Source organism: Myodes glareolus, chromosome 15 (assembly GCF_982192425.1).
Source record: "Myodes glareolus chromosome 15, mMyoGla1.1, whole genome shotgun sequence".
Classification (NCBI taxonomy): Eukaryota; Metazoa; Chordata; class Mammalia; order Rodentia; family Cricetidae; genus Myodes; species Myodes glareolus.
Window position 1 is genome coordinate 49,153,787 of NC_142040.1, and position 26,058 is coordinate 49,179,844.

The 26,058-nt window shown below is 41.8% G+C and overlaps 2 protein-coding genes across 3 annotated transcripts in view; both read left to right on the forward strand.

The window, feature by feature from the left end:
- Positions 1–6,432, forward strand: part of C9 (complement C9) — a 39,251-nt gene extending 32,819 nt beyond the window's left edge. The window contains exons 10-11 of the mRNA XM_048428716.3: positions 5,087–5,315; positions 6,046–6,432. Of these exons, the coding sequence (XP_048284673.3) occupies positions 5,087–5,314 (228 nt within the window). The 3' untranslated portion in view covers position 5,315; positions 6,046–6,432. The remainder of the gene's footprint in view (positions 1–5,086; positions 5,316–6,045) is intronic.
- Positions 6,433–17,322: 10,890 nt separating this feature from the next.
- Fyb1 (FYN binding protein 1) overlaps positions 17,323–26,058 on the forward strand; it is a 132,971-nt gene continuing 124,235 nt past the window's right edge. The window contains exon 1 of one of the 2 annotated variants that reach the window (XM_087896908.1): positions 17,323–17,476. In XM_087896908.1, the coding sequence (XP_087753034.1) occupies positions 17,474–17,476 (3 nt within the window). In that variant the 5' untranslated portion in view covers positions 17,323–17,473. Of the gene's footprint in view, positions 17,477–17,631; positions 17,785–26,058 lie in introns of those variants that run through there. The other variant, XM_087896910.1, reaches the window with a different exon arrangement.

Sequence of the window (26,058 nt, forward strand, 5' to 3'; positions counted from 1 at the left end):
ACCTAGACAAGGGTCTGTGCTCAACACCTTGGTACCACAAAACATACATGCACGCGCACATGCACACACACACACACACACACACACACAAACAAAATAAAAAAATATCAAGTTTGACCTTGAAATATATTCTAAGGAGTTTCACTCTCATAAATCTTATAGAAATGTACCTTTGGGAGATTGGTTACTAATTTCATCAGGTAATCTGTCATCTACAATCACTAGTTCACCTTTGGGTGAGGAGAAGGATTCTCTCATTTGTAGACAACATGGCAAGCACTGGGGATGCTAAAACAGAGACTTATTGATTCTCTCCCTACCACCCTAAACTACTAAATCATTTGCAGCTAATCCTCTGTTGCAAATTAAAGCAGCGATCTTCATATTTAGGTTGGAAGAATGAGGAAGTCACATCATACTAAGTAAAACAATTGATAATGATGATGATAGTATAATTATGATGATGATGTTTCTTATACTACAAAGACCATGGTGGTACCATACTAAATAGAGCCTGTGGTTTTCAATACCCCAATGTCTTGCTCTTGGACTCCCTCCATACAAAGAATATGGGCTAACTACTGTCATGGTCTTCAATTTTCAGGAAAAGATGTTAATCCCACTTTCAGCTTGCTTGTAGGCTATCACAAATATCCTACATCTTGTCTCCACAGATAGCTGAACACTGTTTATTTTTCCCTTGTATCCACTGTTACAATCAAATCCTTAAAATGCCAGCAGAGAGAAACTATGTCTATTACAGATTACCAGAGAGATACGACACTTCCTACTTCTGCCAGAGCACAGGCAGTTAGATGAGCGTAGCTGTAATTTAATACACTGGCTTCCTGTAAGGTTTTGTTTTGACATTATAAGAAACAAGATTATGTAAGCCCGCTTCATTTTCTGAAAGGATGTTATGTAATAAATGTTCCCTTTTTGGGAACTCATGGGAAATATTAGTCTTTAATCTCATTTTGGTTCTCCTGGAAATCAGGTGCATTTTCTTATATGCACGGGATTGATAAATCCCCCTGTGTGTTATTTCAGAGGACTAGCAGATGTAGTCAAATTTGTGGCTCACCTGGTGCAAATGGATGTGTTCTTCTGACTTGAATCTTGCTCCAAAGTGCCACCTCTGCCCCTCACCTTTTCTGTTCTCAGAGTTTCTTTGCCACTTCCCCATTTCCGACTCTCACTCTTCCTTTTGAGGACATGGGCAACCCACGTTCTGAGCTTCTCAAATGCCATGAAATAATAATGAATGGAGAACAAACCTACCACTTTGTTCTGTTGTATAATTCTGAGCAGACGTGCACTGGATGGTACCGACCGCCCGTGTTTTAAAGGGCCACGTGTTAGCGCTCTGTAGGCTACAACCACAATGGCACAGTGCATGCTGTGTCTATCTCTCTTCCATAGGGGTAAAAAAATCACTCTCATTCCATTAAGGAACCACATTTGGTCCATTTATTTAATGGTACTGCTAATTATTTTGGATGACTGGAAGAGATCGAAATGTGATTCATATGAAACTTGGAATTTTAGCAAGTTTCAGGATAAACTGTCTTCTTAAATATGTCTACAATGACAGGAGAGCTGGTGAGTGTAGGAGAAAACCTCAAAACCTTTTTGTACTTACTAGAAGACAAAATTGGTCATGCTAAGGTAAACTGTGCAGAAAGGCTTCAGGCACTGCGCTGGGATTGCTTTCTTTCGGCCTGGGGTAGTTTTGACAGCAAAGTTCAGGCTTCTTTGAAACTGTCGCTGCCGTGTGGCCTTCATCTTTATCTCTTTGAACACTATTTTGATAGCATTATCCAAACTGTTTCCTCCACGGCCTTCCATTCCCACATCTTAGGTCATCTGCCCTTGACTTTCTTTTGAAGGCAAAACAAGATTTCTTTTTTCAAAAGCCAAAATAATTCTGCTCCATGTTTGCCCCAATTATGCCACTGGGGCAGAGTTTGGAAGAGGTTTCTTTCTTCTAAAGGTGTAACATGAGGGCTGGCTTGTTGGGGTATCTGTCCCGCCCAGTACGCCAACGAGCCAGCAAGTCCCAAGGAAAATCACACAGAGTCTACATCAGGTTATAAACTGATTGGCCCATTAGGTCAGGCTTCTTGTTAACTCTTATAACATATATTACCCCATTATCCTTATCTATGTTAGCCACATGGGCTCAGTACCTTTCTCAGTGTGACAGCTTACATGTTGCCTCTTCGGTGTTCTACGCAGGAATGGTTGAGGGCTTCCTGTGTCCCAGAATACTCCCAGTCTCTTTACTCCACTTCTACTTCCTGTCTGGCTTTCCCGCCTATACTGCCTGCCTGGCCAATCAGCGTTTTATTAAAATATGATTGACAGAATACAGACAATTCTCCCGCACCATTTCCCTCTTTTTTTTTTTTTTAAACAAAGGAAAATACCCATAGTCCATTTGTTGGGAATGTGGGCGTAGTATTTCAGGCTACTTCCTGCTGGTTGGGGGCACTGATGATCTTATGGGGACCTAAAGAAAACTTAGAGTTATCATCAAGTCCTGACTAGAGTATCCTGTGAGTCTTGATCATCTCAGGCAGCAGTCTTGAACCTGTTCTGGATGAAGAACTCAGACATCTGGGTCATCTATTCCTGTCGGAGATTTTTCAGGTGGCCTCCCTTGGTCAAAGGTGATTTTTCTTAACTCTGAATAAATCCAGAGCCTCTCGTTTTCTGTGGAAACAAAAACAAAATCTCTTCTCCAAAGTAGCATACCTTTTGACTTCAGTTTTGAAACCAAGGTATTTTCAAAATACCTATCTTGGATTAATTTAGCAGCATTTATAAGCAAATATCTTTTAGCAGCTGTTGCTCCTTTCTCAGCATTCAAACAATTCGAAGAGAGCATAATAACACACAGTATCAAGATTCTCTGTGTATTTTCCATCTTTATGCGGCTTTATTTCAACCTCTATTTCTTTTATTTTTACTTTTAACTTTTGGCTTTTGAGACAGGTTCTCTGTATATATCTTTGTCCTGGAATAACTCTGTAGACCAGGCAATCCTTGAACTCACAGAGATCCTTCTGTCTCTGCCTCCCCAGAGCTGGGATTAAAGGTGTGTGCTACCACACCTTGAGGTCACAGAGGTCAATCTACCTCTGCCCCTTGAAGTCACAGAGGTCAATATGCCTCTGCCTCCCAGGCATTGGGATTAAAGGTGTGTACCACCACACCCTATTTCTCCCTTTCTTTCTTTTTTTATTTTTAATGACTTTAACCTTTAGCCTGCATATATTTTTAACACACTGTAAACCAGTTAGAGGTTTTTTTTTCTCTTTGAATCTCTCTTGACTGTATATCTCTCTTTTTCTGACTACATAAGCCTTTAATTTACTAAGCAATATGGAGAGTCATGGCTTTGACGGCTAGATCCATCCCATTTCTTAGCTTTTCAGCCCCCTGGCTGAGATACCAGCCAGAGCTGTGTTCACTGCCACAACTCTATGGTGTTTCAAGGTCCTTGCTAGCAAGCAAGCTGCAGCATTCTGCTCACAGACCACACTCAGTCGGACTGCCTGCCTGAAAGAGTCAGAGTTTGCCCTGGCAGGACAGCCCAGAAAGCCAGCATTTTAAAACAGCACAGCTTTTTTCCTGCTACTGCTGAAAACCCGAAAAGCATGTGTTCAGCTTTTCATCAACACCGTTTAAGTGCTTCGTGGCAGGACCTCTTAAAAGAGCTGCAAGGTTTTGCAGCTAAAGCTGAGTCAGGAAGCCTCTCTTAGATGAGAGTGCTTGCTTGCCTCTAGCAAGCAGAGCAGACCTGAGAAATTGCTGCTACCAACAAAACATGCTTTACTCTATTCTTTCCCAAGCTTTCTCAGGCTTTCTGTGGATTCATTTATCCACGTCTGGGCGCCATATGTAGCATGAGGGCCAGCTTGTTGGGGTTTCTGTCCCACCCGGTACCCCACAACCGGCATACCCCAAAGAGAAAATCAATCACACAGAGATCTCTATAAGTTATAAAGCTGATTGGCCCATTAGGTCAGGCTTCTTGTTAACTCTTATAACATATATTACCCCATTATCCTTATCTATGTTAGCCACATGGGCTCAGTACCTTTCTCAGTGTGACAGCTTACATGTTGCCTCTTCGGTGTTCTACGCAGGAATGGCTGAGGGCTTCCTGTGTCCCAGAATACTCCCAGTCTCTTTACTCCACTTCTACTTCCTGTCTGGCTTTCCCGCCTATACTGCCTGCCTGGCCAATCAGCGTTTTATTAAAATATGATTGACAGAATACAGACAATTCTCCCGCACCATAAAGGGATAGAACCAACTTGAAATATGAGTTAGGGCACTGTCTTTGAGTTTTATTGCTAAGATTAGATACCACGACCAAAGTAACTCTTAAAAAGAAAAAAAAAATTAACTGGGGCTGGCTTACCGTTCAGAGGGTCAGTCCTTTATAATAATAATCACGGCGGGAAGCCTGGTGGTGTGCAGGCAGACATGGTGCTGGAGAAGGAGCTGAGAGTTCTACACCTGGATCTGCAGGCAGCAGAGAGAGACTGAGCCACATGAGAAGTGGTTTGAATTTCTGAGCCCCCAAAGTCTCCTCCTCCCCATGACACCCTTCTTCCAACAGCACCTACTCCAACAAGGCCACACCTCCTAATGGTGCCTCTCCATATGGACCTACGGGGGCCATTTTTATTCAAACCCCCCGCAGGTACTAGTTTACCAAAAATATATTAGTGGACGGTTGTGAAGCCTTGGTAGATGTTGGTATTTTCATCGTAACAGTATTGCAAATAATATCTCCCACCTCTGGCTTCCCACCTACTTGATGATAGTTTTGATATAGAGATGACCTCTCTTGCTCTCTTTATTTGTAAATGTCATCTCCATGATAGCATGCATTGTGACTACTTTTGATCCCTAGAGTAACCTCAAAAGCTAACGTTGTATCTGGCAACAATAACCATTCAATAGGCTTCCAGAAAAATCAGAGAATTCATGAGTCAGTGATTGAGTGAAGGGTGTTTTACAAGTTCCTTTGTAGGAAAAGACACAAGATGGAATCTTTTCTTTCTTACAGCTCGTCCCTATATATAATCTGGTTCCTTTGGAAATAAAAGATTCATACGCAAAGAAAAAAAACTTGGAAAGGGCTATTCAAGACTATATCAATGAATTCAATGTGGGAAAATGCCATCCGTGTCAAAATGGTGGCACAGTGATTCTCCTGGACGGGCAGTGTCTGTGCTCCTGCCCACCCGCGCATAAGGGGCTGGCCTGCGAAATCCGTAAACGAAAGTTCACTTAAGGTGAGAGGAACTTGTTTTGATATTTTTAAAGACAAGAATATTCACCGCATGGTTAGATAATATAAAAATGAGCTCTTCAATTATTTTGTCATGAACTCCTATACTCTATCACATATAGTCTAAATATATCGGTATTTACTAAGCAGTACAGATTGACAAGTCAGCCCTCATGATCCATTTCATATCATCTACCTCTATATATTATTCAAACAGAAATATATACTATAATATATTGTATAATATTATTTATATGTAATATATACTATATATAAGCAAACTGATTGTAGTTACTGTATAACTCTCTCTCCCTACTTCCTTTGTACTTTTATTGTTTCATTTCTTCTCTCCTTAATTTCTTCTTTTAGTCTCCTGGTTATGCTAATCTATAAGCATGATAGAGACTGTAATCCTGAACCCAAATCAATTGATATCTCCACTGAAAGCTCTCCAATTTCCTTAGGAATGAGTTTTCTGCTTATGTGCACCCCACACTTTCCCTTAGCTATTCCAGCATCCATTTCCTTGACCTTCCCAACACAAGCTAGACAGTTCCTTCCACTGTGGAAATGCACCTCATATTTGACTCTAATGCCTCATTTTTGCCCTGGTGCCTGGACACTGTGCTTCCTGGTGACACAGATGACCCTGGGGAGAACATATGCACGGTGTATGGTCCCAGAGTTGAAGCCCGATTCAACACGAAGATTTTACATCTTTTTGTTTTTTATAGGAAAAAAAGAAAAGCAAACCCAGGTTCACATGGAAAAGGGGGAAAATATACCAGGACTTTCCAACTTCATATCCCACCCCGGAATGAAACCTCACTGCCAAGTGGAAAGCTGCTTGCTTCATGGAAATCTTACCAGCCTCTGAAGTTTTCTCTCTTTTAGGTCCACAGTGCCTCCCCACCCCCCCCTTTAATGCCTATAATGCTTCCATTTCTTGTTTCTTAATGAAGAGTCAGCAGTGAGATACGCCAGTACTGCTTTTTCCCACAAGCAATGCCAATCTCTTGTTAATAAAGCAAAATTAAATTAAAAACAGAACGTTGTTCTAAAAGGCTTTAAGTAATTGCCAAGCTGCTTTGTATGATTAATATATTCCACCAGTCCCATTACCGAGTCTGTGCCATGTAATTTCTATCTTATTTATGTAGTTGTTTCATTTGCCTGTGCGTTTATATGTGCGTGCGCTCATTTGGCAGATGCTGAACGCCTACCACAGGCACAGCACTCTGCTCCTATTGGGTTTTGATGTCCAACTTAACTCTGCATGCCAGGGAGGGAAGACTGTGATATGTACACCAAAAGCTGCTGGGTTAAGACTTGTGAAATGGCCTCTGTTTTGCAAACAAAACAAACTCCAGCAACTTCGTACAGTTTAATTTTGAGTTGGTAGGCTTCTGAGCTGTGTAGGGTAAGGCTGTCCAGAGAAGGAGCTGATTAAAATTGGCTGTAGTCTTTCCATTCTATGAACAGGCAGCAGGGTCTGAGGTGTGTGTGTGTGTGTGTGTGTGTGTGTGTGTGTGTGTGTGTGTGTGTAACACAGACACAGAGACAGAAAGAGAGAGACTGAGAGAGACAGACAGAGTAGGGAAGGAGCGTAGGACAGTAATGCCGAGCACACGTGTGTACCAACCACACAGGTAGAGGGCAGGAAACAAACTCAGTGCTGCTCCTTGTCTTCCACCTTAAGACAGGGTGGCTTTACTGTTTGGGCTTGATATTTCTCTACTGTACACACCCAGCTAACTGGTCCTTGAGTTTCTGGAGATTCTTCTGGCTCTGATTCCCAACTCCCCAGAAGAGCTATGGGATTAGAGATGCTCACACCAAGTGTAGACTTTTTCCATAGGCCCCTGAGCTTCAAACACACGTCCTTGTGCTTACACAGAAAGCAATCTTATAAACCAAGCAACCTTCCTAGACCTGAGAACTCTTGATTTTAAAAGGCTCTGAAGGAAACGGGGAAAGAGGTAATAGAGGGAAGGAGAGAATGGAAATAAAGAGGACACAGAGAGATAGTCAGACAATAAAGAAATGGGGTGGGGAGGCAAATATTTCACACATCTATAAATTTAGATTTTTTTCAGTTCATAGAAATTTTCAGTGATTACTGAATACATAAATTGTTCATAGGCAAATAATTTCAAAGGTGGAAGTTTAAATTAAGCATCAAGACTTTTAACAGCAAACAAAAATGTTACTAGCTATGAGATGCATTGTGATCCAGAATAATGCTATTAAGTTTATTGTGGGTACAATACTCAAAGTGCCAGGCTTCGTAGGATTTAAATTGTGTCCGGTGAGTTTGCAAGAAGTCCTCTACTCTGCATATTCTGTACCCGAATACTGAGTTAATCAAAAAGAATTGTAATTTGTTGGATACACAAGCAAATTCTAGACTCTGTTCTTAATCTGCTGTTGAGAGGTTTAGACTGGGAACCTCTGGATCAAGGGAAGTTACTGGAGTAACTACTGAGAATCCTTTTAATGGTTCTGAATTGCAAATGTCAGAGGATAATAGGGTGATGTGGCTGCTCTATCTGTCACCCCACTGATCGCCAGGCCTGCTTCGGCTGATCTGACTCATCGAATGTCCCCTTCCTCCCTCAGCACTCCATGTGAGTCCCTCTGAAACTCAGTTAAAAATAAAGAGAAATGACCGTCCCCAAATAAAGGAGAACTGACCTTCATTCAAGGGTAAGAGTAGCCTCAGTCCCCTGCCAGAGAGCCCCTAACAGATTTTCAAGTGTCAAACGGAAAACAACAAAAACTTGGTCAGGCCTCCTAGGTTCAATTTATTCATTTATCATAGTCGGGAGAGGAATGTAACTGTGGGGATGATCTCAGTCCATTCACTCATGTTCATACTCTTACCCTTTCTTTCTTTCTCTTCTCTCTTCTCTCCTTTCCTTACCCCTCCCTCTCCTCCCCAGAGCTATCTATAGACCTAGTAATTCACCCCCAGGTTCATTATTGGCAGCAGAATTCTCTAACTTCAAATGTACACTGTCTGGCAAACTACTTTTCCAGCAGGGTGCACCCTTGAGACATCAGAAACAACCCAATAGTGCTCAGTGCACAGCATAAAGTTTCCAAGTTTAATGGAGGGAGGGCAACTAGACAGCAAGAGTGACAACGACCTGCTGGGCAAGAGGCAGTCTATGCCTTCATTGTTCTGTTTGGAAAAACTAGTGTACCTTTGTCCATGCAGTGGCATGCCGTGTGGATGCCTCATCCCAATGCTCTCTGAAGGAGCACACCATCATTCTGGGAGAGACGTGTATGAGGATAATTGCCCTCTGAAGTCCACACTAACATTAAAAACTCTCTCACTAAACCACTATTGAAAGAGGCCACTATCAGGATCTCTGTGAGTTCGAGGCCAACCTGGTCTACAGAACTAGTTCCAGGACAGCTAGGACTACACAGAGAAACCCTGTCTCGAAAGAAAGAAAGAAAGAAAGAAAGAAAGAAAGAAAGGAAGGAAGGAAGGAAGGAAGGAAGGAAGGAAGGAAGGAAGGAAGGAAGGAAGGAAAAAGGAAGAAAGGAAGGAATGAAGAAGAAAGGAAGGAAGGAAGGAAGGAAGGAAGGAAGGAAGGAAGGAAGGAAGGAGAGAAAAGGAAAGAATTAAGGAAAGAAACCATTATCAAAATGACTCAAGTTAATTAGATAGGTGTTCACGTTTCTTGGTGCTTGGTGGGCTAAGGTATGGCCAGAGATTTGCTGGGCCTTCACACTCTGCCTTTTATTGTACTCAAAACTTGGGCTGTTTGTTCTTGTTTGTTTGTTTGTTTCGAGATGGGATTTCTCTGTGTAGCCCTGGCTGTCCTGAAACTCATTCTATAGACTAGGCTAATCTTGAACTCACAAAGATCCGCTGCCTCTGCCTCTGCCTCTGCCTCAGGAGTGCTGGTATTAAAGGCATACACCACCACTGTCTGGTTTGTTTATTCATTTTGGCGCCAGATGACGTCGCAGGGCAATTGATAATGAAAAGTCCCCAGACTATCTTAATACAAAATATACAGTTTTAATAAACAGAAGTAAGACTTACACCAGCTTACACCAGAATCCAAACAATCCGTCTGGATTTATGAGCATTTTAACTCATTTCACAAAGGCTATGTTTCCATGACCTCGATGGTTTCCAGAGTCCCTACCTGTTCTTGCCTTCACATTTAGGATTAGGTCTCATTTTATTGATTTGGGGACAATAAGCATTCAAAGCTAGTAGTTCTTGGTTTTTCTTTAATATTATTGTGGTCAAATGTTGATAATATTCAATTTACTATTTTGGCTGGGCATGGTGACAACCTTAGGAAGGATTATAGGATGAGGGAAATGAGGGCAACCTGGGTTACATTCAGAGGTGCTATCCAAAAATAAAAAATAATTTTAGATATCCGGCAATAAAATTTTTTTAAAAACTATTATACGTATTTGTAAGTGTTCGGTTCAATAGCATTAAGTACATTTTCAGTGATGTACAACATCCCCTGAATTTTTTTTTTATCACAAACTAAAGTCCTGTGCCTATTAATCAATGACTCCAATCTCCATTCTGCCAGCTCTGGTTCCAGCTTGTCTATTTTCTGTTTCTAGGAATTTGCCTACATTAGGTATCACTTATAAATGGGACAATAGAAGAGTTGTTCTTTTGTGCGTGGCTTATTTCACTTAGCATAACGTGTCAAAGTTCATCTCTATTATAGAGTATGTTAATATATAACTTGTTTTGTTTTGCTTTGCTTTGGTGATAGTCTCATGGAGCCAAAGGCTACCTTGAATTCTTGATCTTCCAGCTTTTACCTTCTAAGCGTTATGACTATAGACCTGTGTCCCAGCACTAAGCCTCGTAATTGTATTTTGGGGTGAGATAATATGACATATATATACTAATTCTCCATTCCTTCATGATGGACACCTAGGTTGCTTTCACATTTGAATAGTAGTCTTCAGGCATTGAGTGTGTAATTATCTCATTGAGTCTCTTTTAACTCCACTTTTAGGGGCTCGGTGTAGCTCAGTTGGTAAAGTGCTTGCCCAGAATGAATAAGGCCCTGGGTTCAATCCCCAGCACATTGAAAGTCAAGGTAGGGTGGCATACCCCTGCAAAACCTTGAGTTGGGGGGGTAGAGGCAAGAGGATCAGAATTCAAGGTCATCTTCAGCTGTGCAATCAGTGTGGGACTAACCTGAAATACATGAGACCTGTCTCTACAACGTAAATAAACAAACAACTCCACATGGATATACCTAGAAGAAATGTTGCTGGATTGTATGTCAATCTACGCTAAGTTTGTCCATAGCAGTTGTAACATTTTTCAGTCTCAGTAATAATGATGACCTGTTTCAATTTCTTATTTTCTAACTAATATTTGTAACTTTCTGCTCTTTTTATATAATAGAAATCCTCATGAGCATGGAGCATTATCACAAAGTGGCATTAACTTAAATTCTTCTATTAGTGATATTGATCATCTTTTTTTCTGTGCCTATTTTAAATCAAGTAGTTTGCTGTGTTGTTTAGTTATATGAGTTCTTTACATATTGTTGATACTAATCCCTTGTAAAGTATTTGGTTTGAAAATGTGAAGGTCCATTTTTAATCTCTCAATGATGCCCTTTGAGAGACCAAAAGTCTATAATGTCAATGAAGTTCATTTTATATATTTCTTCTTTTGTTGACTGAGATACTGAGGTCATACTGAAGAAATTATGAGACCCAAAAGTCAGTGTTCCCACACTTTTCCCAGTTTTTTCTAAGTGTTTATAACTTTGTTAGTTCTGATATTTGGGTGTTTCGTATATTTTATCCGATATACTATCAGGCTCCAGTCTACTCCTTTGCAGGTGTATATCAAATATTTCTAGTATCATTCATTGACTTAATGATTTTTTTGTTCAAACCATATGGTAGATTATTAAAGTTAATAACCTAAGAATAGATCTAAGAAAAGACAGCTAGAATACATTAAATTTTAACTTGAAAAATCAGATTTAATAAATTTGATTTCAAATAGATGTTATAGTTTCTCCTAGTAACGTTAAGTAAAACCACTGACTTACAAAAAGCCCCATAAGAATGCATTAGTGTTGGATGTAGAGACATGGCTCAGGAACTAAGAACTCTGTCTTCTCTTCTGGAGAATTGGTGTTTGATTCCTGGCAACCACATGGCAGCTTGTTAGTATTTGTAATTCCAGGTATGGAGTTCCAGTGCCCTTTTCTGGCCTCTGTGGGCACTGACCATACATGGTAAGTGGATATGCATGCAGACAAAACACTTATGTGTAGAATAATAAATGTTTAAAAAGAATGCATTGGTGGTATCAAGAGGCGAGCACAGCTGCCTTATAAAATGTACCATACAGTTAAATACAGAAGCATTCTCATTCTGACCACAGGGAAGATTGTCAGAAAGTTACAGCCATGTATAGATAAGCCAATAGCAGGTTGAATGATTCCATATGTAGAGAGGCATCCTAGTCCACAAATGGAGAATTGGAGTGGCTCTAAGTTACAAAAAGTGCGGATATGACAAAAGATTGTTCTAAAATGTACTATTTTAAACAGATTTGTAAAAACATTCTAAAAGGAGACAAGATATGCGCTCTGGTAACATTTACACTATTTTGAAATGAAATTGCTTCTATCTTCAAATATTGAGATAAGACTAAAAGTATGCCCCCTTATTTTCTCTCTGTCTGTAAAATTACAAGACATGTCTGCTTATTTGTCTACTCCTCTTAATGATCTATTCTGCTGGACAAGAAACTTCAGAAGGAAAGAGCCTAGGAAGGAAGAAGAAGCAGAAGGAGGAGAGGAAGAGAAAGGTGGACAAACAAGGACAATGAGAAGATCCACTCTGGGGGGGGGGGTGGCTTTTCCTCTCTTCTGCCCGCTATCCAAGTTGGCAAAGGCAGAATCCAAGCTCTTGAAGATGTATGCCAAAAGACACAAAACTACGACAAAGACATTACATTTAAATCGTGTCTCTCAGAAGAATAAGCATGACCTAAAGAAGTAGGAAATGAGCCGGGCAGTAGTGGTGCATGCCCTTAATCCCAGCACTCAGGAGGCAGATGGATCTCTGTGAGTTCGAGGCCAGCCTGGTCTATAGAGCAAGTTTCGGAACAGGCTCCAAATCTAGGGAGAAACCCATCTCAAAATAAATAAATAAATAAGCAAATAAAAGTTAAAAGAGGAAGTAAGAAATGGAGGACACCAGTCAGCAGACCCAGAGAGATTCAAGTCCCCAAATACCCAAGAAAGGATAAGTCATGAATGAGGAACAAAAGAACAAAACCACAGAATATGGGAATTGTACACAAACTGTGTCCTTTGTCTGCTTGTTGTCCACATTAGTTGGCTTGGTGAAAGCCTCCTTAGAGTTCGAGTTCCTTTTCCGTCGTCCTGCTAGCACTTAGTAAACAGTCATCCAGGTTTGCATGGGAAGGGTAGCTGTTCCTTGCCCTTCTAGAGTTTAAACATAACCTTCCCTTCTTATTGAAACATATCAAGAACTTTCCTTTGACCAAAGGGTAAATACATTTGAAAGTCACTGAAAGTAATAAGCGTTCTTTCTTCTAGATAATAATAATAACAATGTTCTTAATCATTGCTTTAGACTTCTCTTTTAATTTTACACATTTGCATGTTTTTACTGTATTGTGTGTCTGTGTATCATGCTTGCCTGTGACCAGAAAAGGGCACTGAGTCCCCTGGAACTGGGGTTACTGATGGTTGTAAACTAGCTGGGCATCACATCTGGGGTATGCTTCAAGAGCAACAATTGCCGTTACCTGCTGTGCCATCTCAGCAGCCCCTTAACAGCTGTGTTTTTATCATTTTTGATTATAAATATGCGTGTGTACATGTGATGTGTACATAGAAACCTAAGTGCCTGTGGAGGTCAAAGGCTCCAGATTCCCATGGAGGTCTAGTTATAGGTGACAACTATAAGTATAGGCGAGCCACCCTAGATAAGTGCTGGAAACCAAAGTCAAGTCCTCTGAAAGAGCAATAGTCGCTCCTAACTGCTCAGCCATTTCTCCAGTCTCCAGCTCCTTAATGTTATGAAACACAACCTGCTTTCCTAAAAGCAGGAAGAAAGAGAAAGAAAAAGACTCAAGCTTTAAAAACAAAAAGTAAAAGAAAGGCGGCCCAATTAAGAAGTGCCCGCTCTTCCCCACTTGCCTTCCCTAACTACCCCGGCTCTGTCTTCCTCTCTTCCTGACTGTTCCCTATCTGGCCCAGCAGAAGCCTTAGTTTCCTTGAACTCCCGTGACTCTACTTCCTGAGTCAGAGCTGTCCTTGGCAGGCACAGTTCGAACGCACGTGAGTCAAAAAGACAGACGCTTATAAAATGATGGTTTTCACTGATCTTGCCAGTGGGTTGGGCGTGGGAAGCCCGGTCACTAGCCATGTCTGATCTGGATGAATGGTCAGAGAGCAGCAGTGCCACCGTCCCAGCATGCACTTCTGTTTCAGCCAAGTAATCGCCCATGGTGGGCTATGTGGGATAGCGTAGGCGTGCAGTATCAGCATACAAAAAGCCATGTGTGTTTTAATCAGATTCTAAAAAAAGAACACAGGAGTCCAAATAGATCTTTTAAAAAACTAATTTACAATCAAGGTGTGGGGGGGGTAGAGGGCAGTGTAAAAAGATAATTGTCACTGAGGAGGTATGATTTAACCCAACCCACGTGACACCAACGAAGCATAAAAGACAAACACACTGAAGAGCATCATCTCGGGTGCACTCGAAAGACTCCAGAGAAAGTGGGGGGCGGGTGCCTGAGGAGACTCCCAGGAGGAGGTGACATCCACTATCCCTGTGTTCTCCTCTCTGGTATCTTCCATCCAGGCATGTTAGTGTCGCGTACATGGAATAGCTATCTGTTCTCTTAAAATGCTAATCCTTCCGGTTATAAAGAAGAAATGGTGTTAGAAATCGTGTCTCCCCAACCTTCTCTGCAATGTCCTCCACGCTCCTTTGACGTGTGTTGATAAAGCCTTAGCCGTGTTTAAAAACATGATCCCGAGTGGAACTTAAATTCGGTCAATGCTCTCTCCTTCATCTGCTTGTCAACTGATCTTATCTTTTATGAGCAGTTGGTTTCTTTCACACATCCTTGTCTCTGGGTTTCACCATTTCCATGAAGTCACCATGGTGACCATGGGACATGCATGCTCGTTGCTCCTTTGCCTGAGGGGGAAAAAATTATTTCCTGCAATGCAAATAGGAAGAGAGCGCATGGACCCCACTGTTTGAAGAACTATCAGCACTTTGCATTCCCTGAGAGACTCCTCCCTGCCAGGAGCAGGCATCGGTTCATAGCTCAGGCTGAGAAAATGTAGCTTGCTTCACCTTTTGAAGAGGATCCCAAGGCATTGATGCATGCCTCTGAGGTAGTTCCTGTCTCCTCGCATTAATCAGGACCTGGTGGACTGTGCTGAGTTCACAGGAAATATGATCGTCTTATTTTCCCTCATTGCAAGGTGGAATGCATCTCATAACCTCTATAGTTCCAAAAATAAAAATAAGAACCGGTTGGGTTTTTAGAGTTAGGAAACACAGCTCCTTTGCCTTCCCTGTCTCAGCCAAAGTGGCTTCCTTAAAACTTCAGCAGGAACAAAAATTTACTTCACCCTGCGTTTAGAGACAAGCACAGGTTCAAATGGGATTCAGATAACTGTGAACGATTCTGCAAGTTTCTGTATCCAGAGACTGGTCTAACTGGCTACACTTTTAACAACTGACTGCTAAATTTATCATGTCGTTTTTATTCCATTTGGAGTATAAAGAGCACAGTGATACTAAGAATAAGCCATCCTGTAGCGTGTAATGAAATGCCTTCAAACACTTGGGACTCACCTGACGGATTTAAACAAATCCTGATGTCCAGGCTTCAACCCAAGAGAGCCTGGTTGAGAGGCTGAGGTGGTTTGCATCTTGGCACGTTTTCAAAGTTCCCCAGGTGAGTCTGGTGTGCAGCCTAGCTAAAGGCCATTATTTTCAACCCTAACAAGTACCTGTACTGTGATAGTCTCCATTCCAACAGAGCGCTTCTGGACAGTTTCACCCCAATGCCCTCGTGTCCAAATGTGTCATAGCTAAAAGCTTGCTTTCCATAGTGCTGCTTTGCCCTGGGTGTCCTCCTGTATTCATGGGTTGTTTATAGGATATCAAAAGCCAGGCAGTTTCCAGTTGCTGACCACCACCCTAGATTAGGACCATACCTTAACCTCCACTCCTCTTCATAAAGCCTAAAAATGTCAGGGCAATCACCAGACTCCTCTATAACCTGGCCCTGGTTTCCCAGCCATATCTTGCTCTTTTTCTCCAGCAATAATGCTATCTACCTACCTTTCTTTCTTTCTTTTTCTTTTCTTTCTTTCTTTCTTTCTTTTTTCTTCTTCCTTCCTTCCTTTCTTTCTTTTTCCTTTTTTCCTTTCTTTTCTTTTTTCTTTCTTTCTTTTCTTTTTTTTTGAGGGGATTTTCTAGACAGGATTTCTCTGTGTAGCTCTGGCTGCCCCTGGAACTCGATCTGTAGACTAGGCTGGCCTAGAACTCACAGAGATATGCCTGCCTCTGCCTCCTGAGTGCTGGGAATTAAAGGCGTGCATCCCCACCATTCGGCCCCTTTATTAATTTTTTTTGGCTATTTACATTTTTAATCGCAAACTGTTTCTTAGAAATATTTTCATATTAAGAAAGAAATAACAGAACTGGGTATGGTGGTGCACGCCTTGAATCCCAGCACTCAAAAGGCAGAGTCAGTCAGTCAGATCTTTATGAGCTCAAGGCCAGCCTGGTCTACATAGAAAATTCCAGGAAGTCAGGTCTGTTACACAGAGATACCCTGTCTCAATAAGTCATAAGGGAAAGGGGGAAGAAAACGGAATAATAGAGAATATATTTGTAGGTTAAGGCTTATTTTGTATGAATGTGGTAGTGACTAAAGATAGCTCAGTGTCCAGTACAGAAACTTGGTGACCTTAGGCTTAATAAACAAACATCCCAGAACCTAACAGAAGAGCTAGAAGCCTGGGGCCCAGAGCTCAGGATTCAGTCACCTTTCTTTTGCTGTGCAACAGAAAATTGTCCATGCCCTTGAACTCACTTTGATAACAAACTCTACACTCAAAATAAATGAGCTAAATCATGTATCAGAATATACTTGGAGTGGCTGATTGGGTATGATGAGATCTGAGAAGCATATCAAATTCCCTGAACTACAGCTAGTTCAGAATATGTCTATTTAGCAATGTGGGTGTCAAAAGAAGCCGGCGCTAACAAGCATTGCTCCACGATGAAGAAACCCATCTCTTAGCTTAACATTTACTGCGTTTTCTGGGTGAAATGAATGACATTCTGTGATAAGCTTCATGACTAGGGCTGCCACTTACATTTCACAGCAGGGCTCTAATGTGTTTGAAGCTGTTGATTGAATGTTCAGGTTCTTATCATTTTTTTTTAATTTTATAGTTATTTTTTTTAACTGAACTGGTATGCGTTCAAACTTGAAAAACTGAAAAACGGCATAGAACGAAACAAAAAATAGTTGTTATACCTCCAGTCAAGTCAATAAACTTAGCATTTTATTGTGATGCTTCATAAATGGATGGGTAGATGGATAGATGGGTAGATAAATAGATGTGGACAAACAATAGAATGATACATATAGGTGGATGGATGATTAATAGACATAAGATATTAGATAGATAGATAGATAGATAGATAGATAGATAGATAGATAGATAGATATAGATAGATAGATAATCAACAGGTATACTCACATGCATCCCAAAATAGAGGCTGTTAAGTATAAACAGGTTAATAACCCTGAGAATTCAGAATCCAGACCCTTTTTAAATTTGGTGTTAATCTTTCAACCTCAAAGCTTCCTCTACCCCTTTTTTTTGCGTTATTAACTATAACAAAGAGAAACCTGGCCAGTCATACAATGTTCCTGGGCTGAGATAAAATGCAAATAGAGCCTTCCATATCAATGTGTGAAGGCTGGTTAGACCACACTGCTCAGAAAAGGAAGTATGCTCTTCACAGCTAACTTGCACACTCATTGCCGGCGTCACAGCGTTTGCAGGGTCGCAGAGTGCCAAGGCGTAGCTGCTCTTCCCAACAAACATGGTAAGTCACCAATCTTCTAACTCTCTGGTCTCCTGGCAAGCATGCCAGTCTTCTTTACTGGGGAAGAGGGGGCTTATGGTCAGGTTCTCACTGCCTTTAGACTTGCCCCTTGCCCACTGTTGTCCTTGTGTGGAGGAAGCTGCTGCGTCTATGATGCCCTTTGAGATCGAGGCTTTGGGAGTTCCCTTTTCTGAGGCTAGCTGTCAGAAGGGAGGAAGGTATTTGACTCAGAACCAAGAGTTGAATTCTTTGTCTTTGACACTGAAGAAAACTGTTGAACGGGGCAGTAACATTGCCACGGCTCCTGGGTGAGTACTTTGGGTCTCATACCAAGATCCCGGTGACATGCCTTGGGCAGCCTTGCTGCTGAGGGGTACCACTTGGCAAGGACATAGGGGATTTTGGAAAAGGAATTGCTGTGTTTGAAAAATGCATTTTTATTATTTTAATTAAGCAAAGAAAGCAAAGCTTGAGTCGTCCAAACCTTAGGGACAGGCTGTGTTCCCAAAGTTAATCAGCAAACATTATTGGAGCTCATTAAAACAGTGAGTGGGCTCCCAGGTGTGTCGCAAAACCTACCTTAACTTATAATGCAGCTAAGCTAAAAACACTGGCATTCTGCTCCACCAATTTCCCATTATTTATCTAAAGCAATTTAACTTCCTCCAAACAGTGTGGGACTGTTCTCCCTGATTCAAGAAGAGAGCCATTTTTCTTTCATGTCAAGACCATCTCTGTACACCACCAGGCACCCAACAAAGACTGGGGATATGCCGTCCCTTGTCCTGATACAGATGCAGTTACTGGACTACAGTTGGTGGGCTACGTTTGTTGTCATGGGGAAAGCCAAGGGTTTGAGGCAAGATGAAGAGAGGGTAGAGGTCAGTGCAGTGGGGGTGAGAGTGAGCAGGAAGGGAGATGGGGTGAGAGTTGCAGAGTCAGAGGGGAGGGGTGTGCACAGCACTGAGGAAATGGAGGTGCACAGCCCTCCTAGCAGCTATTTCTGAGGTGTCACCCACCCCGCAGTCTCTCCATGCTGAGTCTTTTGGGTCCAGGATTCTTCGAAAACGGCCCTGACTTTGTTACTGATGCCAAACTAAAGGGGAGCTACAGCTGGGTTTCTAGAGGGAAACAGTATGACGATTTCGGAAAAGAAAAGAAACTGAACTGACTAGCTATTTCTCCAGAAATGCCATTTTCTTACTGTGGAAGTAAAACATGTTAATTGAAGAGCTTCTTAGAAACATAGATCTATATAAATGAAACAATGAAGAATTCTCTAATCCTAAGGGACAATTTATACGCTTGTGCATATTCTTCTAGGATTTCATCAGTTTAAATACATATTTTATAAGTATAATTTCCTGTGCTATCGTAATGTGTAAAGCCATTACTCGCTGAATTTTAATTAAAATAGCTTGGCTAATATCTAAGTTATAATGTCATTTTTAGTGACAGGACATTTCAAACAGTTATGTGGTGACTGTAATTTATGTTAATCATTTTCATATGGTTGGAGATTTCTTGTATGTTTTCCTCTTATTTCTATTCCCCCCCCCCTCTCTCTCTCTCTCTCTTTAGAATAGTACAAGTAGACATTTCAGTTATTTTTCTTTCATTTTCCTCTTTTTTCTTACTGTGATATAGAAAAGCTCACCATAAGCATTGATGATTTTTCATTGACAAAACTATCTGAAAATGACGCAGCGGGGAACACACACACACACATACACACACACACACACACACACACACACACACACAGAGTTATTTAAGACTTCCAATACAGTTCTTTTCTTAAGGATACATTTAAAGTTTGCCTCTTGACAGTGACAGACATATAAATAACCCCCTGCAATGCTGTAAATGCATGCCTACCTTTGTGTGTGTGTGTGTGTGTGTGTGTGTGTGTGTATGTCTGTCTTTGCAGATTATCAAAATTGTATTTTTTCTGCTCCCCAGAATACCTTTGGCACACTAAACAACATTATAATGGGCAGACTCTAACTTTCCCCCTGAGAGATTTCATAGTGTAATAACAAAAGTCTACACTTATGCTCCTTGTCCATTAACTTTACTTTCCACTCCTATGTTTTTCTGTAAGTGTCTTTAACTCCAGGTTTGTTTCTCCATCTAGTGGTGCCAGTGCTGGAAGAGATTTTCCTCCTGGACTAATAGGAATAGAAAAGCATAATTAAAAAGCAGCCATCACAGCCCAGGCACATACTGGACACTGGGGGAAGTTGGCTTCCTTCCTTCCAACCCCAACACACTTTCTTAAGCAGATACAGACACTTCCCAGGAGCCCAAGAAGAAAATGATATTAGCAGTTAACACACATGAGCCAGAGAGAGATACAGTTATTAAATCATGTAATAACTCTTAGAGATATCAACTGCCTGTATTAGATGTGTCCCTTGTCACTCTGCTGCTGAACAACCTAAGGGAAGCAGAGCATATTTTGTGTCATCATGTAATGGAATGCGGTTCACTATGGTGGAGAAGGCATGGCAATAGGACCAGCTCTTGTCCCTGGCAATGGGAGTGTGAGGCTGTGGCTCATCAGATCAGCAGATCAGGAAATAAAAACACTCTGGCTGGAATTGGGGTTAGTGTATATGCCATAAGACCTGCCCCCACACACCAGTAACCCACTTCCTCCAGCTAGGCCCTCCCTCCTAAAGGTACCACAACTGCCCAGAACCACTCCACCAGTGAGAACCACATGTACAAGTCTATAAGCTATGGGAGGCATTTTCATTCTAAACATTAATACATAATACATAAGCCTTTGTGTATTTTACAGCTCAGTGAACTAAGTCTCAGAGAGAGAGAAAGAGAGAGAGAGAGAGAGAGAGAGAGAGAGAGAGAGAGAGAGTAGATAACATGTTCACAGGCACACAGGCATTAAATATTGAAATCGGGTTATGATCACAAATCTGTCAGTTCTCAGAGCTTGGGGCTTTCTACATTATGCAACATTCTAGAAAGAGCAGTTCCATGAGAAAAAAAGGACTGTCTCCTGGAGTTGAGGGGAGTTCTTCACAAAGATGGCCATGCTTATCAGAACAAGGAAACAGTGGTCCTGCCTACTTTTGTCATGACTACCATGAATTTCCTTATTTTCAGAGTGCTAACTCCAGGGAAATATGTCAGGTGTCCCTGGGATGGGAGACTGCAAGGGGGGGCTCCTGACTTTCTGTATCTTTGGCCCAGAATTCAGAGGCAGAGATGAACAGGTTAGGTACCTCTAATCCTCACCCTCCCCCCTTTCCCAAGCTCTTCTGCTGTCACTCCAGTAACACCAGCCTCCTTCAGGCAGGACCATCCAGGTGGGACACCATCCATACGGGGGACCATTTTATGACCCAAGTGGTTACTGAGAAATCTGCTCTTTCTTGTGCCCGCCCAACAATGTATTGGTAAGGAAACTGCAGAAATTTTTAGAAATGAAGCCCAAAAGCACTTGAGGCAATGTGAGAATGAATACAGTAAATGTTCAGATGGCTTAGCTCTGCAACTCACAGGGCTCATGTCTCACCTAGCGAGGGGCATCGGGATCCAGGCTCAGCCTCCTCATTTCTTCATCAAGAACTTGACCCAAACCCTCTTCAGGAGCTCGGCAAAGCTACAGAGCTGGTCTAAGGGTTTTCTGATGTTGTCCCTCATAGTATAATTCTGGACTTTTAAAGGGAAAAGAAGAAAGCAATAGATTCAACCTCTCAAGTATATGACCTTAGACACAGCAGATAATTTTGCAGTTCTAAGTAAATATTAGGATAATACCTTGTCAAATGAGGAGTAGTTTGGGGTATGCCAAATTTATAAAATTTACTAGAAAAAAAATGGAGAAACAGAGATTCTAATAATTCACAAAGTTTTCCAAATGTTCATGATGTGCAAAAAGATGTTTTATGCATAGATTTTGAAGCATAAAGTAAAGGTTGTGTTTGGGGTGCTGGGCTTATTTTATTTCTCGCCTTTAGCCTTCCATCTATATGTGAGCTTTAACAACAACAACAAAAAAATATGGTTAAGGTGTGCTAGCGCTCATACATCCATCAAAGGCTTACTGGGCCCTGTCTCCACATCTGGGCTCTGCTCCTCAGCAAACAATGTGTGAACAATGCAGATGGGGATCTTGTCTTCCCAAAGCCTCCCCTCGCTGTGTTAGTTCTCAGACTTCAGTTTACCTCAGAATCCCCAGGAAGGCCCAGAGTGGGGCCTGAGACTTGTCATTTCTGATTAACTCCCTGTTCTGCTGAAGAGGCTACTAGACCGCACTCACAGAGAGAGCCATTGCTCTTGGGAGGCAAACAATCCCAAATGTAACAAATGAGCAATGTATCGTGCTCTGATGTCTAAAGAAGATAATCAAGACGATGGATTAGAGACAGAGCTGTTTCTCCACTCTAACTGCACCCTGAAACCCTTGCAGCAGCTTCGAACACACAAGGGCCCACCCCAAAATGTAAAATGGAAACCTGGGTGTAGGGCCTGGTGAGAAGAACTTGGCATGAGGGAGGGGATTAAAGATTTCCAGTTGAAGAAACAAGAGATTAAAAGCATGCAAAGCAAGGTTGAGCTTGGGTCTCTAAGGCCTGATGGATGGAAAAAAGGAAGAGTGGTGAGCTGTAATTAAGGAGTAGGCCATAGTCACGTGATCACTGGGCCTTGAAGGCTGTCTAGCCTGTTTCGACAACTCTAATGAAATACCTCAGCTGCATGGTTTTAACAGAAATCTGTATGCATAGTTGTGGAGGTTGTAGAGTCCAAGATCAGGGGAGTCACACAACTAGGTTCTGGTGAGAGCCATAGTTCAGATTGGAGACTGCTGGCTTCCTATGGTGCACTCCTGCGGTAGCAGGGGCCAACGGGTTCCTTTAGCCTCGTTCATGACAGTCCTACACCTGAGGGACCCCTCACACATGAACGCCTCTCAAAGGCCCCACCCCTTACTACCCATGCATTCAACGCTTTGGTTCTCAACTTTCCTAATGCTGGGACCCATCAATACAGCCCCCATGCTGTGGTGACCTCCCCAACCATAAAATCACTTTGCTGCTACATCATAGTTGCAATTTTGCTACTGTTATGAATCATAATATAAATATCTGATATGCAGGAGAGCTAATATGCAAGCCCCACAGGTCGAGAACCAATGCTTTAGTGGCTAGGCTGCCTACAGATGAATTTCTAAAGGATATAATTATCCAGGCCATGGAAATTGAGTTTATTGCAGTGCAGCCCAAGAGTCACTGAAGACTGCTGAGGGAAAGGGTACATGCTAGGTGGCTGACTCACATTTCAAGAGGGGCTCCTTCTGAAGTAGTGGGCATGCATCACCGTTCTGGAAATCCTCGGTCCTGGCTTAAGGTTTAAATACTATCAGTTTTACCTCATAGTTCTTGACATGATGCCCCTCCCAGTTTTGAATATTCACTTACTTACTCCAAGTTAGGGAGTAAGTATACAGGTTGTGAGGTGGCAAGGCTCCTAAGGCAGTCCAGTAGGTTAACTTGAGGGACTGCAATGGAGGCCCAGTGGAAAGATGGCGTTCCAAGGAATCAGAACTTGAAGGTTGCCATGAGGGCTGTTCTCCAAACTCCCTACAAGCCAAGTATGTGAAAAATTAAAACTTTCTGTACAACACCCAGCAAGTTTTCAGCCACGGATGGACATTTCAGCTTTCAAGTGACATCTTTCATTCATATATTTTGCCAGTGCCTGTGGAAAGAGGCCAGGGCCACTTCTCAGAGCGTAGATTGAGACACTGTATCTGTTCTGAAGTGATAGGTGTGGTCTTCTAGTTCTTGCTTTGGTAACTTCGCTATCACTTCCCTAGTTTGTAGCTGTGCCTTCTCTCTGACCTTTCTTTCCTGTGCCCTTCTATTAAATATAACATCATGCAATACAGTGGCCCGTGTTTGTAATCCCAGTAATGGGGAGGTAGGAGCGGCATGGCTGAGCATGCCCAAGGCCACCTGGGGCCACATAGTAAGACTCTATCTCAAACATAAACAGATAAATGCAAATTAAATAATACTTAATTTAAGAATATAACTTTCCGTTATTGCCTCTTATACCTAGTTCATATTAGAACTTTGACACTTGCTTAATAAATTGAAAAGAAGTAATTAAATTCTGTTGTTAGTCCCTTTTCGCTTCTGTATCTTTCCTCCCCTCTGCAGAGGAATGCCTGTTTTGAAAGCAGCATCTAGCCTTCATAGTCACGGTTTGATATTTTTGCTTTATCTGTGAATGCTTAAGAAATAGCATCTACTAGCTATTTGGCATATATAATATGAATACAATAATACTTAGTTTTTAGACAGCCTCTAAAGTTTTTCTTTTACTGTGCATCGCGATGTTCTCAATATGTATTCGCCACCTCTCGGCGATGGTTCCGCCCACTGAGATGCTGCTGTACAGTCCAATTACAATCCGTTTCTCTAGTCTCAAGAAGTGCTTCACTTCTTGCCACTATTTCCAGCCTCGCCAGTGTGAGGGTATACATTCTCCTCCTCTGTTTTCACAGATATTCTTTTTGCGTTAGTTTGTAGAGATTTCCCATTTTATTTTTAGGCTCTCATCTCATGTCAACTACGTGTTTTGTATAATTTATTCTCTCATAATAAAACTGACTTCCTTCCTGCTTTCATTTTGGTAACTCTTTTCATATAGACATTTGAAAATCTTTTACATTATGCATATTTCCCTACGTGCGCCTGGTGGGAAAGGGTATGTGCCTGCCACTGCAGGCCTGTGGAGCTCGGAGGGCAAACTCATGGGAGTTGGTTCCCTCCTTTTAGTATGGGTCCCAAAGATCAAACTCAGATAGTCAGTCTTGGCAACAAGCACCTTTACTCAGTGAACCGTCTCACTGACCAAACATTTAAAATGTTAGTCTATGTTGTCAAATTTTAGAGTAAGAACTTCATTATTGTCTGGTTTTGTATGATTTTAAAGAAGTTATTACCCCTAAGTAATAAAGTCATTTTCTTAGTTTTTCCTTGAATATTTTTTTAAAATATTTGATATGGACATTTAAACATTTTCAGTTTGTTTATTTGGTTTTTTTCTTTTTTATTAATTTATAAAAGTTCCCACTTCCGCCCCTCCTCCCAATACCCTCCCACTCCCCCCACTTCCTCTCCTCCTACCTCTCCAGCCCTAAGAGTAGTCAGGGTTTCCTGCCCTGTGGGAAGTTCAAGTTCCTCCCCCCTCCCTCCAGGTCTAGGAAGGTGAGCATCCAAACAGACTAGGATCCCAAAAATCCAGTACATGCAGAGGAAACAAGTCCCACTGCCATTATCAATGGCTTCTCAGACAGTCCCCGTGCCAGCCACATTCAGAGAATCCGGTCACATTCAGAGAATCCGGTTGGATCACGTGCTCGTTCAGTTCCAGTCCAGCTGGCCTTGATGAACTCTCATTAGATCAGTCCCCTTGTATCAGTGGGTGAACGCACTCCTCACGGTCCTGCCTTCCTTGTTCATGTTCTCCCTCCTTTTGCTCCTCATTTGGACCTTGGGGGCTCAGTCCAGTGCTCCAATGTGGGTCTCTGTCTCTATCTCCATCTATCGTCGGGTGAAGGTTCCCTCTGATCCCGACTTCCTTGCTCACGTTCTCCCTCCTTCTGCTTCTCATTTGGACCTAGGGAGTTAAGTCCAGTGTTCCAATGTGGGTCTCTTTCTCTATCTCCATCCATCGCCAGATGAAGGTTCTAAGGTGATAAGCAAAATATTCATCAGTATGGTTATGGGACAAGGCCAGTTCAGGCACCCTCTCCTCTGCTGTCCAGGGAACAATCTGGGGATCTCTCCTTGGACCTGGGAACCCATCTAGAATCAAGTCTCTTGTAAACCCTAAAATGGCTCCCTTAGTTGAGATATATACTTCCCTGCTCCCATATCCATCCTTCTTCCCTCCCCCCTTCTTCCCTCCCCCCATCCCAATCCCCCAAGCTTTCCCCAATCCTCCCCTTGTTTTGTTTTGTTTTGTTTTTCAAGAGGGGGTTTCTCTGTGTAACAATTCTGGCTGTCCTGGAACTCAATTTGTAGACCAGGCTGACCACAGACTCAGTATGATCTGCCTGCTTCTGGCTCCCAAGTGCTGAAATCAAAGGCATGTGCCACCACCACTTGGCCAGACATTTAAATCTTGAAGTTAATTAATTTCATTTAAGTTAATTAATAAAATCAGGATTTTATTTACATTGGTGATACGAGCTGAGCATCTGATATGTTCCCATATAGGTAACTAGGTGATTATGAGTGTGCGTATATGTATGTATGTGTGATTATGTGTGTGTACATTACATACACACACACACACACAAACATATATATATATATATATATGCATATTAGGCTGGCCTCATCCTTACAAAACCCTTCTTGCCCCTGCCTTTGCCTCATGAGTGCTGAGATCAAAGGTAAATGCCAACACATACCTGCTGCATTATTGATTTCACTCTTGTCTGCAGTGAGATCCTAATTAGTCTTATTAAATAAAAACCCAGAGTCAGATATTAGAATGAAAACTGAATGATCAGAGAAGCAGAGTAGCAGCCACTAGGC